The sequence below is a fragment of the Suricata suricatta genome, chromosome 6 (assembly GCF_006229205.1).
Source record: "Suricata suricatta isolate VVHF042 chromosome 6, meerkat_22Aug2017_6uvM2_HiC, whole genome shotgun sequence".
Classification (NCBI taxonomy): domain Eukaryota; kingdom Metazoa; phylum Chordata; class Mammalia; order Carnivora; family Herpestidae; genus Suricata; species Suricata suricatta.
Window position 1 is genome coordinate 60,212,296 of NC_043705.1, and position 16,864 is coordinate 60,229,159.

General features: G+C 36.5%; 1 protein-coding gene across 3 annotated transcripts in view; it reads right to left on the reverse strand.

Moving 5' to 3' along the window:
- The window catches only part of EDIL3 (EGF like repeats and discoidin domains 3), a 399,456-nt gene that overhangs the window by 215,277 nt on the left and 167,315 nt on the right, over positions 1-16,864 (reverse strand). For all 3 annotated transcript variants that reach the window (XM_029942553.1, XM_029942554.1, XM_029942552.1), the window contains one exon: positions 9,615-9,743. In XM_029942553.1, the coding sequence (XP_029798413.1) occupies positions 9,615-9,743 (129 nt within the window). The remainder of the gene's footprint in view (positions 1-9,614; positions 9,744-16,864) is intronic.

Sequence of the window (16,864 nt, forward strand, 5' to 3'; positions counted from 1 at the left end):
TTCATGGGTTTAAGCCCTGCATCAGGCTCTGTGCTGACAGCTAGCTCAGAGCCTGGAGCCTGCTTCAGACTCTATGTCTCCCTCTCTCTCTGGCCCTCTCCTTCTCACACTGTCTTTCTATGTCTCTCAAAAATGAATAAAAAACATTAAAAAAATATAAACCAATGCTTGATATTATGTAGTACTACATTAACCTTTTAACTAAAATTTTTGTTGAGATAATTGTAAATCCACATGCATTTGTAATAAAAAATAATACAAAGAAATCCCATATACATTTTACCCAATATGTCCCTCTCAATGGTTAACATTTTTGCAAAACCCTAATACAAAATCACAACAAAATCACTGACATTACTACATCAATCTTATTCCTATTTCTCCAGGTTTGCTTCTACTCATTTGTATAAATGTAAGTACTTTTATACAGTTTTATCACATACATAAGTTTGTGCAGTTATCATCCGAGTCAACATACTAAAGAGTTCCAACACCACAAAATACCTTATGTCCTTTTATAACCACATCCATTTCCCTCCCTTTCTCTCTAACACTTGAAATCTACTACTTTGTCCTTTATTTATAAGTTATTATTATTTCAAAAAGTTAATATAATTAGAATCATCTACTATGTATTCTCTTGGGACTGGCATTTCTTCACTCAACTTAATTTCCCAGAGATTTATCTAAGTTATTGGATGTACTAGCAGTTACTTCCTTTTCATTGCTGAGTAGTAATATACATATATCACTGTTTTTTAATAGTTTTTAAACATTTATTTATTACCAAGAAACAGAGATAGAACATGGGCAGGGGAGGGGAGAGAGAAGGGGAGTCAAAGAATTTGAAGCAGGCTCCAGGCTCTGAGCTGTCAGCACAGAGCCCGACGTGGAGCTTGAACCCACAAACTGCAAGATCATGACCTGAGCTGAAGTTGGATGTTTACCCGACTGAGCTACCCAGGCACTCCTGTACCACTGTTTGTTTAACCATTCACTTGTTGAAGGATATCTGGGCTGATTCTATTTTTATCTATTATCCATAAAGTTCTAAGAACATCCACTTACAGATTTTTGTGTGAACTTAAGTTTTCACTTCTCTGGGATAAATGCCCAAGAGGGCAATTGCTGGCCATATGGTAAATGTATGTATTGTAGTTATTATTGCCCATTTCCCCATTAGAAGGGGAGTTCTATGATACCGGGACTTGGTTATTTTGGATCAGTGCTGTATCTTAGTGTCCAGAACAGTGCTTGGCACAGAGCAAGGAGTTAACATATATCTGTTGGATGAGTAGGCTTCAGAGCCTTATGGAAACAATGTGCACAGATGCTATTGCTTTTATAACTGATTAAAGCAAAATGAGTCTGCAAAAAGGCTCCCTGGGAAAAATGGTAGAGATGAGAATAACAGAGGTGTGGCCATGGTGTCCCCTCAGGTATCAGTCTGAGCCCTGAATGACAGAGCAGTTAGACTGAGCAGCTGTGTGTATAAAAGGATGTGTCAGTCTCTGATTAAAAAGTCACATGAGTTTCCAATCCCAAGGAACACAGAAGAATCCAATGTCATTAAAATGGCTGATACAGCTTCAGACCATGTACTGAAAGGTTTCAAGTGCCTGGATGGCCACTGGCAGAGGACAAGGTAGCCTCTACCTTAGCAGTAGTTTCAAGATAGGACCAGCAGCAGAGTCAGGGGGCTTATACTTCTTTCTAAGCACATGTTGGCAACCTGGAAAAATAGTAAGTAGGCTCCCCCCAAAAAGTTGTTTAATGTGTAAATAAATAACTTGCTTCCTGACAGAATTGGATAAAGTTTCAGGGGAGACTGAGGCCTTACCTGGGCCACTGGGATGGACAATGGTAGTTTATAGGACAGGAATGTGGAGACCAATGTTAAGAGCCTAAGATGAGAAACCTGGGAAATTTGGATTACATAAAAAATTAGTTTTTTTTTAAACTGTATTTGCGGAACCACCTATATTCCTGGCCATCCTGTATACAATCATGAATGAATCAGTTCTAGTAGGTTAGGCCTAGAAGGTCAACACCTTCATGAGTATAACTCTCTAGCAAAATTTGTTTAATAAATTTTTGTTCAGAGTTTGTCTTCCTAACAATCAACTATCTTTTAATAAGCAATAGGAAAAAAGTATTTAACTTATTAAAAGTAGCAATTTTCAAGTATTTTGAGTTTGTGAATATGTGAGTATATCATTGCAAAAATCACAAACTGTGTCTATATTTGAATAGCATAAATATCCATTATATGTATCTCCCAGGACAGTGCTCTTTGTAAGGTTCCTGAAAGGATGAAAACATGAAAATTAGAATGCCTTGGAACTCTGATAGATTATGGGATAACATGTTTTAAGAACAGTATGCTACTATCCTTCTCTGGCCTAATTCTTTCAGTCAGTTTTTGCTGTAAATGTTTGAAAATGACAAAATTCAATAAGGTCGCATGATTATACAGTTAGTGGGGAATTATGTTTGTGTATCCTAAGCTTGGCTTCTTTTTAAGTATTTTTCTGCTCAGTTTCTTTAAGGCATAGTAATTCCTCTAAGTATGGTTCTAGAACACTGATTCCCAACCTTGGTTGCACATTAGAATCATCTGGGGAGATTTTAAAACTCTTAATGCCTAGACCATATCCCAGACCAATTAAATCGAAGTCTCTGGGGTGAGAGCCAGGCTTCAGTATTCTTCATAGGTCCCCAGGTGATTCTAATGTACTGCCACTGTTGAGAATCAGTGTTCTAGAATAATTTGCATCAGTTTCAGTAGTGTACTTATTGAGAGTCAGACATGGATCAATAATTATATGTATTAAACTTAAATATCTTATAGATAAGCAGCAGAGATCTGAATATTTATCTATACTCTCCACTGCACACTAAGTTGGAGAACCTTTGGCTCATAGAGTTAAGGCAGCCAACACTGACCTGTAAAGTCATCGGTGAGTAGTAGAGTTAGAAATTTCAGTCCACAGTCAGAAAATCTTTTGGAGTTGGAGACAACTCTATTTTGGAAGTCTTGTTAGAGGTCTTGATTTAGCAAGCATAGTTACATAGTTTGCAGGTATCAGTAATAACTCCAGGTAAAGTTTCCACACAGTTTTCAAATGAGTACTTCATTAGGGCAAACTGATCCTTCAAGCAGAAATCTAAAGTAAAGAGGCCATTAAGCCAAAAGTAGGAAGTAATTTTTAAAAATAATAGTTACTTATAAGAATTGAGGATGTTAAGAGAGGAATTCTTATAGAAAAGCATAAAGCTGTGAACTGAGTTTCCCCTTGGCCCACCACTCATTTTTTAAAAAATTATAATTAAAATGTTTTTGGAGAAAGGGAAAAATTAAAGACCAATGGGTATCCCCATCATATTTAAAATTATTAGCCCATTAGGGATTATTAATTCTTTAAAATACATAAAGTATGTTCTCAAACCTCTCATCTAATACTAACAAGTATCCTGTTCAGGGAACCAGGACAAAGGATTATTATTATTTTTGTATGTAATTTTTTATTTCAATTTTTAATTTAAATTCTAGTCAGTTAACATATATATGGTAAAATTGGTTTTACGTGTAGAATATAGAGATTCATCACTTACATATAACACCCAGTGCTCATTACAAGGATATGTCCTCAATATCCTCAATATCCATCACTGATTTAGCCCATCCTCCACTCACCTCCCTCCATCAACCCTCAGTTAGGACAAAGGATTATTAATTCCAGTTTTTATAGACATGTTATTTCCAACACATAACACAGTGTGAAGTTCTGAGTGTTTGTTAAATTGAATTGAATTATCGGATAAGAAGTTAAAGTACAGAACCACTAAGTGCTAACTGACCATTCATCAACTGAGCTAGAGACATCTGCATGAAAAACTCTGGTGTAATCCAGAAGTCTTCCCTAAAGGCATGCTTCCTTCAGTGTAAACTGGAGAGTAAAGGCCATTCTTTGAGCAAGTTGTCCTTAGCTTGGTTCATCCATGGACCATATGGGTGCTTTTAACTATATGAGGGTACTGACCAAAGATTTCAATGCAACAGAGGGAGGTGGGACAAGAGTCTGTATGTTTACTAAGCACCACCTAACACATAAAACATGTAATCGCCAAATATGTAATTAAGCCAATTAACAATGATCCTCAAAAGGGCATTGGCTAACTCTGAGAAAAGTGAAATATTTGAGTTACAAAAGTAAAATGACTCATAGACCCATGCTGCATCAGCTTGGAATCTATATCTTTCTTGCCCAGAATACAACTTCCTTTTTAGTCTTGATCACATGAAATTCAAGTGCTTTCATTTTTTAGTCATTGAAGCAATCCTTGCCACAGATCTTAAAAAGCACTTTGATTTCCTAGCTGAATTCAATGCCAAGGTTTGTGACACAAATAAATGCCTGGTTTCAAAGATGGAAATCATATTGTCAGTATTACTGATAAGTGTTTTCTAGTGTTAAGTTAGAATAGTATTCATAAAGTCATAATAAATATCTGATATGAGAAGAAAGTAAAAATATAACTATTTGTGGAATGTATGGATCCATTAATCAATAGGGAAAATTAAGACCAAACTAGTTTATAATAGTTAGCATAACGTATAAGGAGAAAAGTTTTAGATTCTGTCTTTTTCTGGCCAACTTCTTCAGTGGGAAAGAGGACTAGAGAGCATACTGTCTTCAGCTAATCTGATATGTAGGCTAGTTCTTTAAACCAGTCCTTTTTTCTTTCAGGGCTTGGTGGGCACCGAGATCAGCTCTCCTTCCTCAAAAAATAAGAACCAAGAAAACTCATGCTTAACAGGAATTGAAAGCCAGGAGCTGTGGACATATAGGGAACAATGCACAGAATGCGTTCAGTGGTAAGATGGACAAGGAGTTCTGGAAATGAAGACATTGTCCTTCCCTAAGGCATTAGATTTGTTACTAGGCAACAAATAAAATATGATTACTTCTAGCCAGCTCAAAATGAGGCTCCCAGAAGAAAACTGTGTACTTAAAAATTCCTTTCAAAAGTCTAACATTTAGACAATTTTGGTGCTCAATTCATCCTATAATTTACATCTATAATTTATACACACACATACACACATGCATTTATATACATATGGATATATATATTATATATGTGTGTTTCACGTTATTCTGTGGCATTTTAAGAACATGTGTAGTTTGGTAATTCTGTATAAAATTAATGCTAATTATTATTAGTCTTATAAAGTTATAACCTCTGCTACTTTCATAACAAAAAATGCACACATAATGGCTAAAATCCAAAACACTAAAGTAACAAATGCTGGTGGGGATATGGAACACTGGAACTCTCATGCATTGCTGGTAAAAATGCAAAATGGTACAACCAACTGCCTGTGGAAAGCAGTCAGAAGTTTCTTATTCTTTTTTAAAATGTGTATTTATTTTGACAGAGAGAGGGAGAGGGTGCCCATGCAAACAGGGGAGGGGCAGAGAGAGAGGGAGAGAGAGAATCCTGAGCAGGCTCCACACTCTAAGCACAAAGCCTGATTCAGGATTTGATCTCATGAACCATGAGATCATGACCTAAGCCAAAATCAAGAGTCATGCTTAACTGACTGAGCCACCCAGGTACCCCTGGGGTTTCTTTCTCTTACATGCACCCTTATAAGATGACTCAGCAATTGTACTCCTAGGTATTTATGCAGAGAAGTTGAAAACTTTGTCACACAAGACAAAAAAAAAAAAAAAAAAAAAAAAAAAAAGGCTGCACATGAATGTTTACAGCAGCACTTTGTATAACTGCCAAAAATTGGAAACAACCAAGGTATTCTTTAATAGGTGAATAAATAAACAAACAGTGATACATCTATAAAATGGAATGTTATTCAGTGTTTTTTTTTAAAAGCTATCAAGACATGGAGGAACGTTACATATAAATTGCTAAGTGAAAGAAGTTAGTTAGAAAAGGCTACACACTACATTATTATTATTCCTGCCACATACGCTGTAGGATTCCAACTATATGACATTCTGGAAAAGGCAAAATTATAGAGATGATAAAAAAAAAATCAGTGCTTGCCAGGGATTTGGCAAAGGAAGAAGGGATAACTAGGCAGAGCACAGAAGATTTTTAGGTCAGTGAAACCATTCATGAGGCTATGGTAGATACATGGTATTATGTATTTTTCAAAATCCGTATGGCTGTGTAATACAAAAAGTGAACCCTAATACAAACTATGGATGCCAATGCAAAATAATGTATCACTACTGTTTTTACCAATTATAACAAATATACCCTATTAATGAGAATGCTAATAATAGGGGAAACAATGCAGGCGGTAAAGGGATAAATGGGAACTCCCTGCTCAATTTCTCTGCATACCTAAACCTGCTCTAAAATCTAAAACCTATTAATTAAAAAAAGTCATATATAGATAATATTAATGTTGGCTCTGGAAACATTTTTTTCCCCTAATTTGTAACATACTGACAAAATGGTTGTTAAAATAAGTCTACTAATTGTGTATTTATCATTCCTGTATCATGAAACTTAAATTTATTTAGCTATATTCCAAAGGATATTTAATTCACATTCTGCCATGTAGAACTAAGTTAATAAGCTCCCCTTTTATGGAGATCTGAGGAATTTTTTTCAATTCTTTTTCCAAATGAAATGTTCATGTTTTATTGGTACATTTTTTATTTTTATTGATTTTCAATATAGTTCTGATTTACAAAAACCATAATAAGTATTTTTCCTATACTGTGGTGTTATATAACTGAATGCTGATTACTTTCAGCTACTGAAAGTCTTGTGCAGAATTTCTCAAACTTCAGTATGTGTGTGGGTGTCTACTGGGGATCATTTGGAAAAAACAGACTTCTGATTTAGTTAAGTGGTCCTGACAATCTACATTTCTAACAAGCTTCCAGGCAATTCTAATGCAGGACCCCATAGTTTAAGTAGCAAAGTTCTAGAGCAAATCTGGGCCATGGAACTACTGCCACTGTGAAAAATAAACCCAAATACTCAGCAGTTCTTACAAGGAATTAAATTGCTGCATTTTTGTTTCTCCTACCTGAAAAAGCTCCCTGGGCACCCAGAACTTCTAACTCTACTTTTCCATTATACAATCCTTTTCAATTTCATCTCTGAAGAGAATGGCTTGACAACCTTTGTGCAGTAAGCAAGCTACCCATTTAGTCAAAATACTCTCCTAGCTTGTATGAACCGAAGACCATCTATTTCTAGTTCAATTATTCAATTTATATATCTTCAATTGCAGAAAGATCAAACAACTGGCTTAAGGTCACTAAACCAATAACTGCAAAGGTCAGGTCTAAATCCAGGTCTCTGAATACAAATCCCATCTTTTTCCCTCCATTCTCTGTTGTTTCTGATAATGATGCACTCCAGAGAATAGTGACTAGTTTGTTGAGACCATAAAATCCCAGCTCTGAATTGAAAATCTCAGCCTTAGGCTTCCCAGTGCAGTTCCTAACATGGTTTTAAAGTCTTGTGGGGAACCAGGTGCAATAAGGGAGAGAATTTCTTTGTGCTTCAAAATAAGCCTTGGAATTCAATGAAATTATGTGCATTAATGTGCTTATTTGAATATAATGTAAGGTAGGAGAGAAAAGACTTGGTTCCACCATGGAGAATGGAGGCAATAAGGGTTTGCTTTATTTCTCCAAACCTGCTAGTTCTCTTGAGAGAATTCACAGCTCACCATGTATGGGAGTCAGAGGCAGGTGGACACTTCCCCAAGACCCTGACCAGGACAACCTCCCTTCTACTGGGACTACCAAATGATGTCTAGATGTCTTTAATGGGACTTTCAAGCTATTAGAGATAACTGAAACTAAATTTTTCTTCACAATACAAAGAAAACAAGATGACTCAGAGACGTGAAAATAATTTTATGCCATTGTATTGATATTATTAGTTGGAATTTATATTTGGAGTTTCCCAATCTCTGGTTTAAGGACCAGCTCCAACTTCACACTGCTATCAGCAGTAGGTTAGGGTTAGACAGTTAATCAATATAAAATATTTAAGTGACATTAGTGTCTACACATGCCTTCTAAATACAGCTAGAATCTGTGTATACTCTTACGTTCCCCCTCCTAGAGTCATGCAGCACAGAAAAGTAAAAGTAAGGGTGCTCTGAGCTTGGAATAAATTTCTGCCTCTCAACATTGGACAGCATCCCATTATAAAAATTCTGTTCTCATTTCAAGAGAAGATTCCTCTGTAGGTGTGTGTATTTGGATGTAAGTGGTTCAAGTGAGGTACTCAAGTGGGTGGCCAGACTGTCTTCCTCTAGGCACTGCTAAAACCATGTCACAGATATTTGTGAACAAGCAAGATTAGTAACATTTTCTTTATGGGACTAAGTGAATGTCAAAGCAGCCAAGATTTGGGACTCACATGTCTATCTGGGGATGTTCTGAGGTGTTTGTGTGTGAACACTAAGCAATAATGCTATAATAAGGAAGAGTCAGCCTTGGCAACTCTGGATTCAGTCTGAGAAAAAGCAGTAGCCTCTCAGTTCCTTGTGGGTGATCTGAGCTCTTAGAGATAATTATAGGCAGTTTAGGTGCCTGTTGTAAAGAACACAAATGCCACTGTACTATAATTGTCTTCTACAGAACTTTTATAAATTCCCAGTCACGGCAAGTCTCCAGAAAAGCACATTATGCCCCCACAGTAGAAGAGCCAGGAGAAATTCCATGTTTTTTGCTGGTGGTTGGAAATCTGGCTCTGGCTAGCATATCCAGTTTGTCTTACTCATTCCTAACAGCACGGTCTTATCTATCACTCCAATATTCAGAGCTCGTGTGTGCATTCCCCACTTGTCCCACCATGTACCATTCCTCCGTCCCCTCCCTCTGATCAAAATCCTCTCCCTCCTTCAAGACTCAGCTCACACAGGACATCCTCTGGAAGAGCGCACCCTGACAGCACACCATTAGCTGTGGCTTCCCCGCTCGCTGCACCCCTACAGCAGTGGACCCCCAACCACTCATTTGGCATCTCTGTTGAGCCACACTTCTAAGAAGACAGCATCACAAGCAGTCCTTTTTTGTTTAACTTTCCAGGACAAATAAGAATGGGGATAAGAGAGAGAAGTGCAGATAACACATTCATTGAACTTCCGAAGATTTTCGTGCTAAAAATGCCAACACTGGAAGCAGGAGGAAACTGGATTATAGAGAGGGCTGGGTGGGCAGTTTTCTGTTTTGAGTGTATCTCTGAACCTCATCCACAGAATAATGTCTGGGAAGCATGAAGAATATAGCTCCAGGGCAAGTGTGAAAAAAAGGCAGATAGCAGCTTAAAATAAAGACAACATTTTGCAAGTATGGCTGGACAATATTCAAAAAGGGCTGACATGAAGCTACTGGCCCCATACATCACTATGGGGACTGAGACATACACAGTCCCGGAGTCCTCGGCAGGAGATGTGGTATGTTCAGTGGGAGACAGGAGGCATTATCCAACTCTCTGGGTTCTTTGCCGTTGGAAGCTTCTATCAGTCTACTACCAATAGGAATGACAATGACTTGCATACTTTGCAATCAATAATAATAAAAGCACAATGACTGGGGATGACTTACTGTGCTGACAGTGAATTCCATTGAATCCTCGAGGACATTTACAAACATAACCTATGAACGTGTCCCCTCGGTAAGCCTCACTGATTTCACAGGTTCCTCCATTATGGCATGGGTTAGGAATGCAGGGACCTGAAAGGCAGAAAAAAAATTGCTGCATGATGCATATGCTTTATAATAGATATTGGGTCAACATTTTGTAATTAACAACTTTACAGATATTATGTACATATTTATAGATATTTCTGAATATTCATGGTATAGGAAATAGAGTTGTTACCGGGGCTCTAAGACTAATGGCCTGGGATTGGATCCTGGTTTCACCACTTTCTAGCCATGTGGTCTTGGAGGATTTAGTTAACCTCTCTGTGCCTCAGTCTTACCCTGCGCTAAATGTCAAAATTAATAGAATCTATCTCAAAAGGTAATGATACAGATGAAAAAAAATTTGTACATATCAAACACCCAGAAAAGTGTAACAGATTAAACAGTCAAAAAAATATTAGCACAAATATTAGTATTATGACCTCCAAATTGTAAAATACCTTTGGCATATTTAAAAAGTAATACCAGGGGCACCTGGGTGGCTCAGCTGGTTAAGCATCTGACCTCGGCTCAGGTCATGATCTCACAGTTTGTGGGTTTGAGCCCCGCGTGGGGCTCTGTGCTGACAGCTCAGAGCCTGGAGCCTGCTTCAGATTCTGTGTCTCCCTCTCTCTCTGACCCTCCCCTGCTCATGCTGTCTCTGTCTGTCTCTCAAAAATAAAAAAAAAATTTAAAAACCATAAAAAGTAATACTGAATGGCAATTTCTGGAGCTGCTAACACTGAAGAGCTTTTGAAAACCTGCTGGTGAAAATAGCATATACTTGCAAATGATCACAGCCACATAGTCCAAGGTACTATGGACACCTGGCTGCAATATTTTACTATTTATGAGTTTGTGGTGAGGCATGCTTCTACGAGCCACAACTTTTGCCAATCTATAAGAAGTAGCTCATCAAAAGTTACAAATATGGGGCGGAGGAGGGCTGATAGTCATTTTAAGCTTTGAGAAAGTAATTTTGCCAAAGTGACTGGTACATCTTAACAGCCAGTAGAAGTTTGGTGTCTGATCTCCCTTGGAGAAAAGCAGCTATTGGCACTATGGTGTAGACCTGGGCTGCCCCAGCCTAACTCAGGGCTCCTCTAGGCCACATTCTTTACACAAGGTGCCCCTGTGGTACAGCTGAGATTTTCTCAAGTGGCATGGCAGTCCCAGGCTTTTTCTATGGATCTTCCTTCCTTCCTTTCTTCTCTCTTTTGGAAGTGACGGGTTTGTGTCACAGTCTGAAGGCTCATCCTACCTATTTTTGCTTCTGCTACCCTTTGTCCATCACAGGCATTCTCCCCCAATAAATCTTTTGTACCTCTAATTCTGTCTTATAGCTTACTTCTTTGGAGGATACTAACTGACCCAGGGCAGAATACACACTGGACATAGTGAAGAAGAGAAGGGAGATGTTAAAGGAAGTATAAACTCTCCCTGGAAGGTGAAGAAAGGCCAAGAACATATATCTAATAGTCTCTAATTTAGTGTTTTTAAATTTTGTTTAACTAAAGAGACTAGAACACATTTTTTGAGTGAAAGAAAAAACACCAAAGAGAAAATTAAGATGTGCATATTAGAAAAGAAAGATGAATTAAACTGTGTGACTATGTATGAAAAGGTGAATGCCTGAGTCCTGGAAGAAGATTAATTAAGAAAAGGCAATAGTGATAATAAGGAGGTGAGAACAGTGAAAATTTGAAGCAACTGGGTGAGAGCCCCATTAGGCAAGACCTTTGGAAGAGTCCAATAGGAATGGCTCCTCAATATGAGGCAAATCATTTAGAGACTTACAGACAGAAAAGGAAATTCACCATCATCACTGTGTGCTTCCAACAACAAGCACATAGGGGTTGAGCAACATGTCTTTCATTGAGCCAAGACTTTAAAATTCGAATCCTTTCTCCAGCAACTATCTTTGAAACTCAGTTTCTTTCAGTTTAAAATTTTGTGAAATTCAACAGTTGTAGAATCTAATAAGAATATTCATGAAATAGAACACAATGTGGTACCTCTGAATCTTGTTGATAGGGCTAACTTTCAACAAGTGAAAGGAAAGTAGTTTATCTGTGATTTTTCTCCAGTTACCTTCACATCAATTAAAAACAGTACATTTATTTAAGTAGACAGTTTTGTGCAGTGTGGTAGGTTAATCAAACTAACCACACCTGCCAGTTGGTACACTGCCAATATTCAAGACAGGAAGAAGAAACAGCACCAATGATCTGTTTTGTGGCAACTGGAATCAGGTTTCTTCCACTGCTAAAATATGCAAATCATGCTACAGAACCTCTTCTTTCTCAGGGTTTCCTTCTTGCCTCCTCTCAAAATAATTCACATTTGATGGTACCTTACAATTTATAAATTCTTTTCATATAGATAATCTCTTTCTCTCAGCTACTCCATGAGATTACTGTCACTACCACTAGCTTTTAAATTAAAAAGAAAAGTAGGGTACAAATATTAGACAATGTTTCTCAAATGAGTATCTATGAGTGATGCCCTTAGGTCTCAAACTAAGAGTCTGCAATCTCAAAGCCTACATTTTTTACTGACTGAAAAGTTGGGTAAGGGAGAATGATTTGATATATCAGTTCACTTCAAAATAAGAAAAGCCATGACAGGTTTTTTTTTATTAACTGATAAGTGATAGCCATGTATATAACTGCTAGAGAAAAAAATATGTAGGTAATTACACTCAAAGAATTATATAAATTTAAACAAATAAGGAGCCTTGGAGATCACCTAATCCAATCTTTCAGTTTTGCAGATGAGAAAACAAAGCTGAATAAGAATTCAGTAATTTCTGAAACTAAAAAAAAAAAAACAAAAAAACCCAAAAAAACCCCACAACAACAAATAAACCTAAAAATCATAATAGAAGAAAAATTTGGTTTAAGGATTTATCACTAGGAGGAAAATAATTTTAAGTTATTAAAACCAACAATGATCAAGCTATTCTTGTCCTTTAAAGAGTGTGATGTAATTTATTATATTCTAGAGAAAATAACCCTTTTCTATGCTGTCTTCCTCTTACAAAACTCCTTGAGGGAGAGATTGAAATAAAAGGCTGAAATAGTAAGGCTTCTGCCAATGCCATGGAGGGTGGTCTCTGGAATTCACTTTGAATAACAAGGGGCAAATAGTAGCCTGAAAGAGCTGACTCCCTTTACTCAAGCCTATTGCACCTTAGGAAAAGTAGAATGTGGCTCAAAGTTGAGCATGAGTTAGCGGCTCTGCACAATGAAGGGAAGAATTTAGGAATGGATGGAGAAAACCCAGAAGAGGAGACCCCAAAGCAGAGCTGGAAGTGACTTGAGGGACAGAGTGGGGTCAGCAGTATGCTGTGAGGCTGTAATATGTGAAGAAAAGTAGCTAGTAAGAAAGCATGATTATCTAAAATTCAGGTTTAAGTTGTGAACACAGCTCCTATGTGAACTGTATCCACAGGTGCATCCAGATCTACACTTGAGTCTGCTAGATGCACAGACCTGTGTGTGGTGTTTGGGGAAATTAAGGGGAAAGGGCTGTGCCATTCATCCAGCTCATACTGGGCAGAAAGGAAGAAATGCTATAGCACATGAAGCCCAAGGGATTCAAGGATCCAGTGGATATAGAAGGCAGAAGACAGAGCTGACAGGGTATCTAAAGTTCGAGACACTCTAGATATTTCCTGAGGGCATAGGTGAAGCCTGCTTGGCAATCGTGGTACAACCTCAGAGATTCCCAAAAGATAGGATTTAGAGCATTGGGGCTGATTTTATTTACAACCCAAAGAATATCATGACCTCAGCTGACATCTGAGTTTCAGAAAAAGATTACCTGTTAACAGAGGTTGTGACTGCTGTTATTTTTCCTAGTCTAAGAAATTCTACGATTTTCATTTAAAGCGTGAGAATGAAGTAAAGTAAATGGGACAAGGATTTAGCCTTTCTAGAGTGCTTCCTATACTAAGCAGCATGAAGTATACATAGTATTCTTTCTAATGCTCTGTAAGAATATGTCTTCGTTTTAGAGGCCAGAAAACAGACTTGCCCACAGAGGTTAAGTGACATGTCTAACTGGAAAAGGCAAGATTATAACACACTCTGTCTGACTATAAATCTATGCACTTTCTGTTGAGCCACACTCCCTGCCATGTTGAAGGTCTATATATTAATTTGTTAATCTTGATAGATGCAAACAGAATCAGCATGAATTCACTAAGCATGGTCCGATAAATAATGCAGGACTCCAAAGCCTTCCTAAATGGAAATATTTCAGAGTATTTTCAGCAAATGGGCAGGGTGTATTAGATATTATGAATATAGATAGATCGCTCTTTATACTAGCAGTGCTCCACTCTCCATTTCGGCTATGTTTGAAGTCAACTGACAAACATGTGTATTTCCCCAATATTATTTTGTAATTACATATTTTGTATGGATATACTCTTGCTTGCACTATGAGGATAAGAAAGAAATTGACTTTGTCTAACACAGAGGTTTTGTTTGTTTGTTTTTCCCTAATAACCATACTGTGAAGCTCATGTTGTATGCCTTGTACATAGTCTTTTGGAGCACTCATGATAGAGTGTCCCTTTTCTCCATTAGACCATAAATACTCTATGGGCAGAGTCAGTATACAGTAGGTGCTGGATATATTCTGAATAAACATGGGTATGACAAAATGAGTGATGACCATTACATATTATACACTAACCAGATCCAAATTTAGGTTTATAAGATACCAAGGTCTTTTGGCTTTTCACTTGGTAATTAATTAGGATATCTTCTATAACTTTTCTAAACCTTTCAAGGTTCAAGTTCTTTAAATCTGTAATTAAGTTCCAATATTTTCCATCTCTAATAGGGTTTAAGATTCAAGAGTATTATATCTGTAATAGCATTACAATTATAAATAACAGATCATTAGAATGTAAGCTTTTGCATAATTACAGGTATCTTAATTCTTTGGCAAATATAGAATTAAGAAACACGTAACATTGTATCATCTCATTAATAGTGTTTTGTTCTCCTAATTTACCAAATCTTCTGTAAATAAAGACATTCACTTAAAGCATTAGCAAAATGAAATAATCAGAAGATATAAATTAGTACCTAAAGGTAATAAAATAAATGTAGCCGAGAGTCTCACCTCACAAAATGTGCTTGGTAGCCAAAAAGATTTGTAGTTCGATATTAAATAGTGATTATTAAAGTATATATCAACTATTTCCAGGTTTCTTTCTCCAAGTGGTAAGTGGGCTAATCATATGAGAATCATAGATCCCAAGAAACTCTCTTTCTGTAATTGTGTTTTCCCTTGTCTAATATATCAACTATTTTATATGGAAAATAAGTATCATTGTAAGGTCTTGGCACACTGATAAATAACCATCATCATCTTTAGCATATATTATTGCTTGTACTCTGAGGGTAAGAAAAACACAGGCCCTGACTTTGATCAACATAGAGTATTTCGGTTTTGGTCATTCTGACTTCAGGTTAAATAACACTTATTTATTAGGAAGCTATTATGTGCTAAGCATTCTACTAGTAATTTGGATAGATATTTTCAATAGAATTAAAATAGCAGCTGGAAGAGTAAGTTGACAACACAAGAAAATATTTACTCATCCAGTTTATGCACCTCACTTATTAAAATTAATTTTAAGGGCTATCCTTTACTGCAAATATAATATTCTCAGTGTGTGTTTGTGTGTGTGTGTGTGTGTGTGTGTGTGTGTGTATCTATCTATCTATCTATCTATCTATCTATCTATCTATATACAGAGTTTACACAATGATTTCTGGAAATTTAATTCTAGGATTTCCTTAGTGAAATTATATTAACAAATGTTTGCAATATGGCCACATTCTTCACTTTTACTGCCAAAACTCTGGTATATTTAGGGCATCTCATATCTTTTCTGTAAATGTAAGCATAAGTATATATTATATGTACATATGACTTATACATAACTTTGAAAACAATTTTATAGCAGAGCAAAATTTTAAAACAAATGAGAATTATTCAGCTACTTAGAGCTTGTAAAAATAAAATAAGACAAAGCTGATCTTGATTCCTTTCCACTTCAAAAGTCTCTTTTAAAAGGTTTGCTTCCTTTTGTATTGTATTATAGCTACATAAAAGGAGTATACAGAGTGGTAATTACAAGCTCCATTTCTAATTAGCATTCATAAAAGTCCAAATCATCTGATTAGACAACAACACTTGGTAATATCACTCTTAAAAATAAAAGTATAAGCAGACTTTCAAGATGCAAAAGGCTTCAGGGAGTTTTAAAATCAATAACACTATAATGCTTTTGAAGGTAATCTTTAAGTAGCTCCTAACACAATGGGGACAGTATATGATCAATATTAATGAACAAGTGAATTCTACAGCATGCTTTCTAGGCATTTTTATGCAAGCTCATATAAAAATGTCAACAAGATTAATTGCTCACAAAAGTAATGGATCTATATGGTTTGTTACTTTTCTGCATTTACCTTCTCACAGTCTAAAGAGTGGAGAGGTGAAGTTATTTCCATATGTGTAACATAGTTAGTTTTTCACACATTCAGTGACTATACCCCAAATCATGAATTCCTTACAGTGTGTAAACAGATTATGAGGAAGTAAATAGGTTCACCCTCTCTTGTGATTATGGGTATATAGGTTTGGCCAACTTTACAAATTATTCCCCCAAAACACTGGCAGTTAGGTATTAAAAATAAATGTACATTTTAGATTATATAATAAGGAAATGCCAGTTAGGCAATTTCAGGAGCACAGTTCCATGAGCTGTTCTTGCAGTAGAATGAAAAAGGAAGTTATTACCCAAAAGTTCACTTCAAAATCTGGTCTTAAAAACACACAAGTCCTTTTATTATACCGTTGCTTTTACATTTGATAAAGTTTGAATATGTTGGCAGTTGCCATTTTGACCCATTGCCGCTCTATTTTAAAGCCAGTTTGAAAAAGAAAAAAAATATTCTGGGAACGTTGAAATGATTGATGCTTCCCAAACCATTTCTTATGCTTCTTGTTTCTCTTTCTCATCCTCTTCCAGCCCTCCTTTCCTCCTCCTCCTCTTCCTTTACATTTAAAAATACAAAGTGCATTTTCGATATTAGCCCTTTATCTGATATGTCATTTGCAACTATCTTTTCCCATTCTGT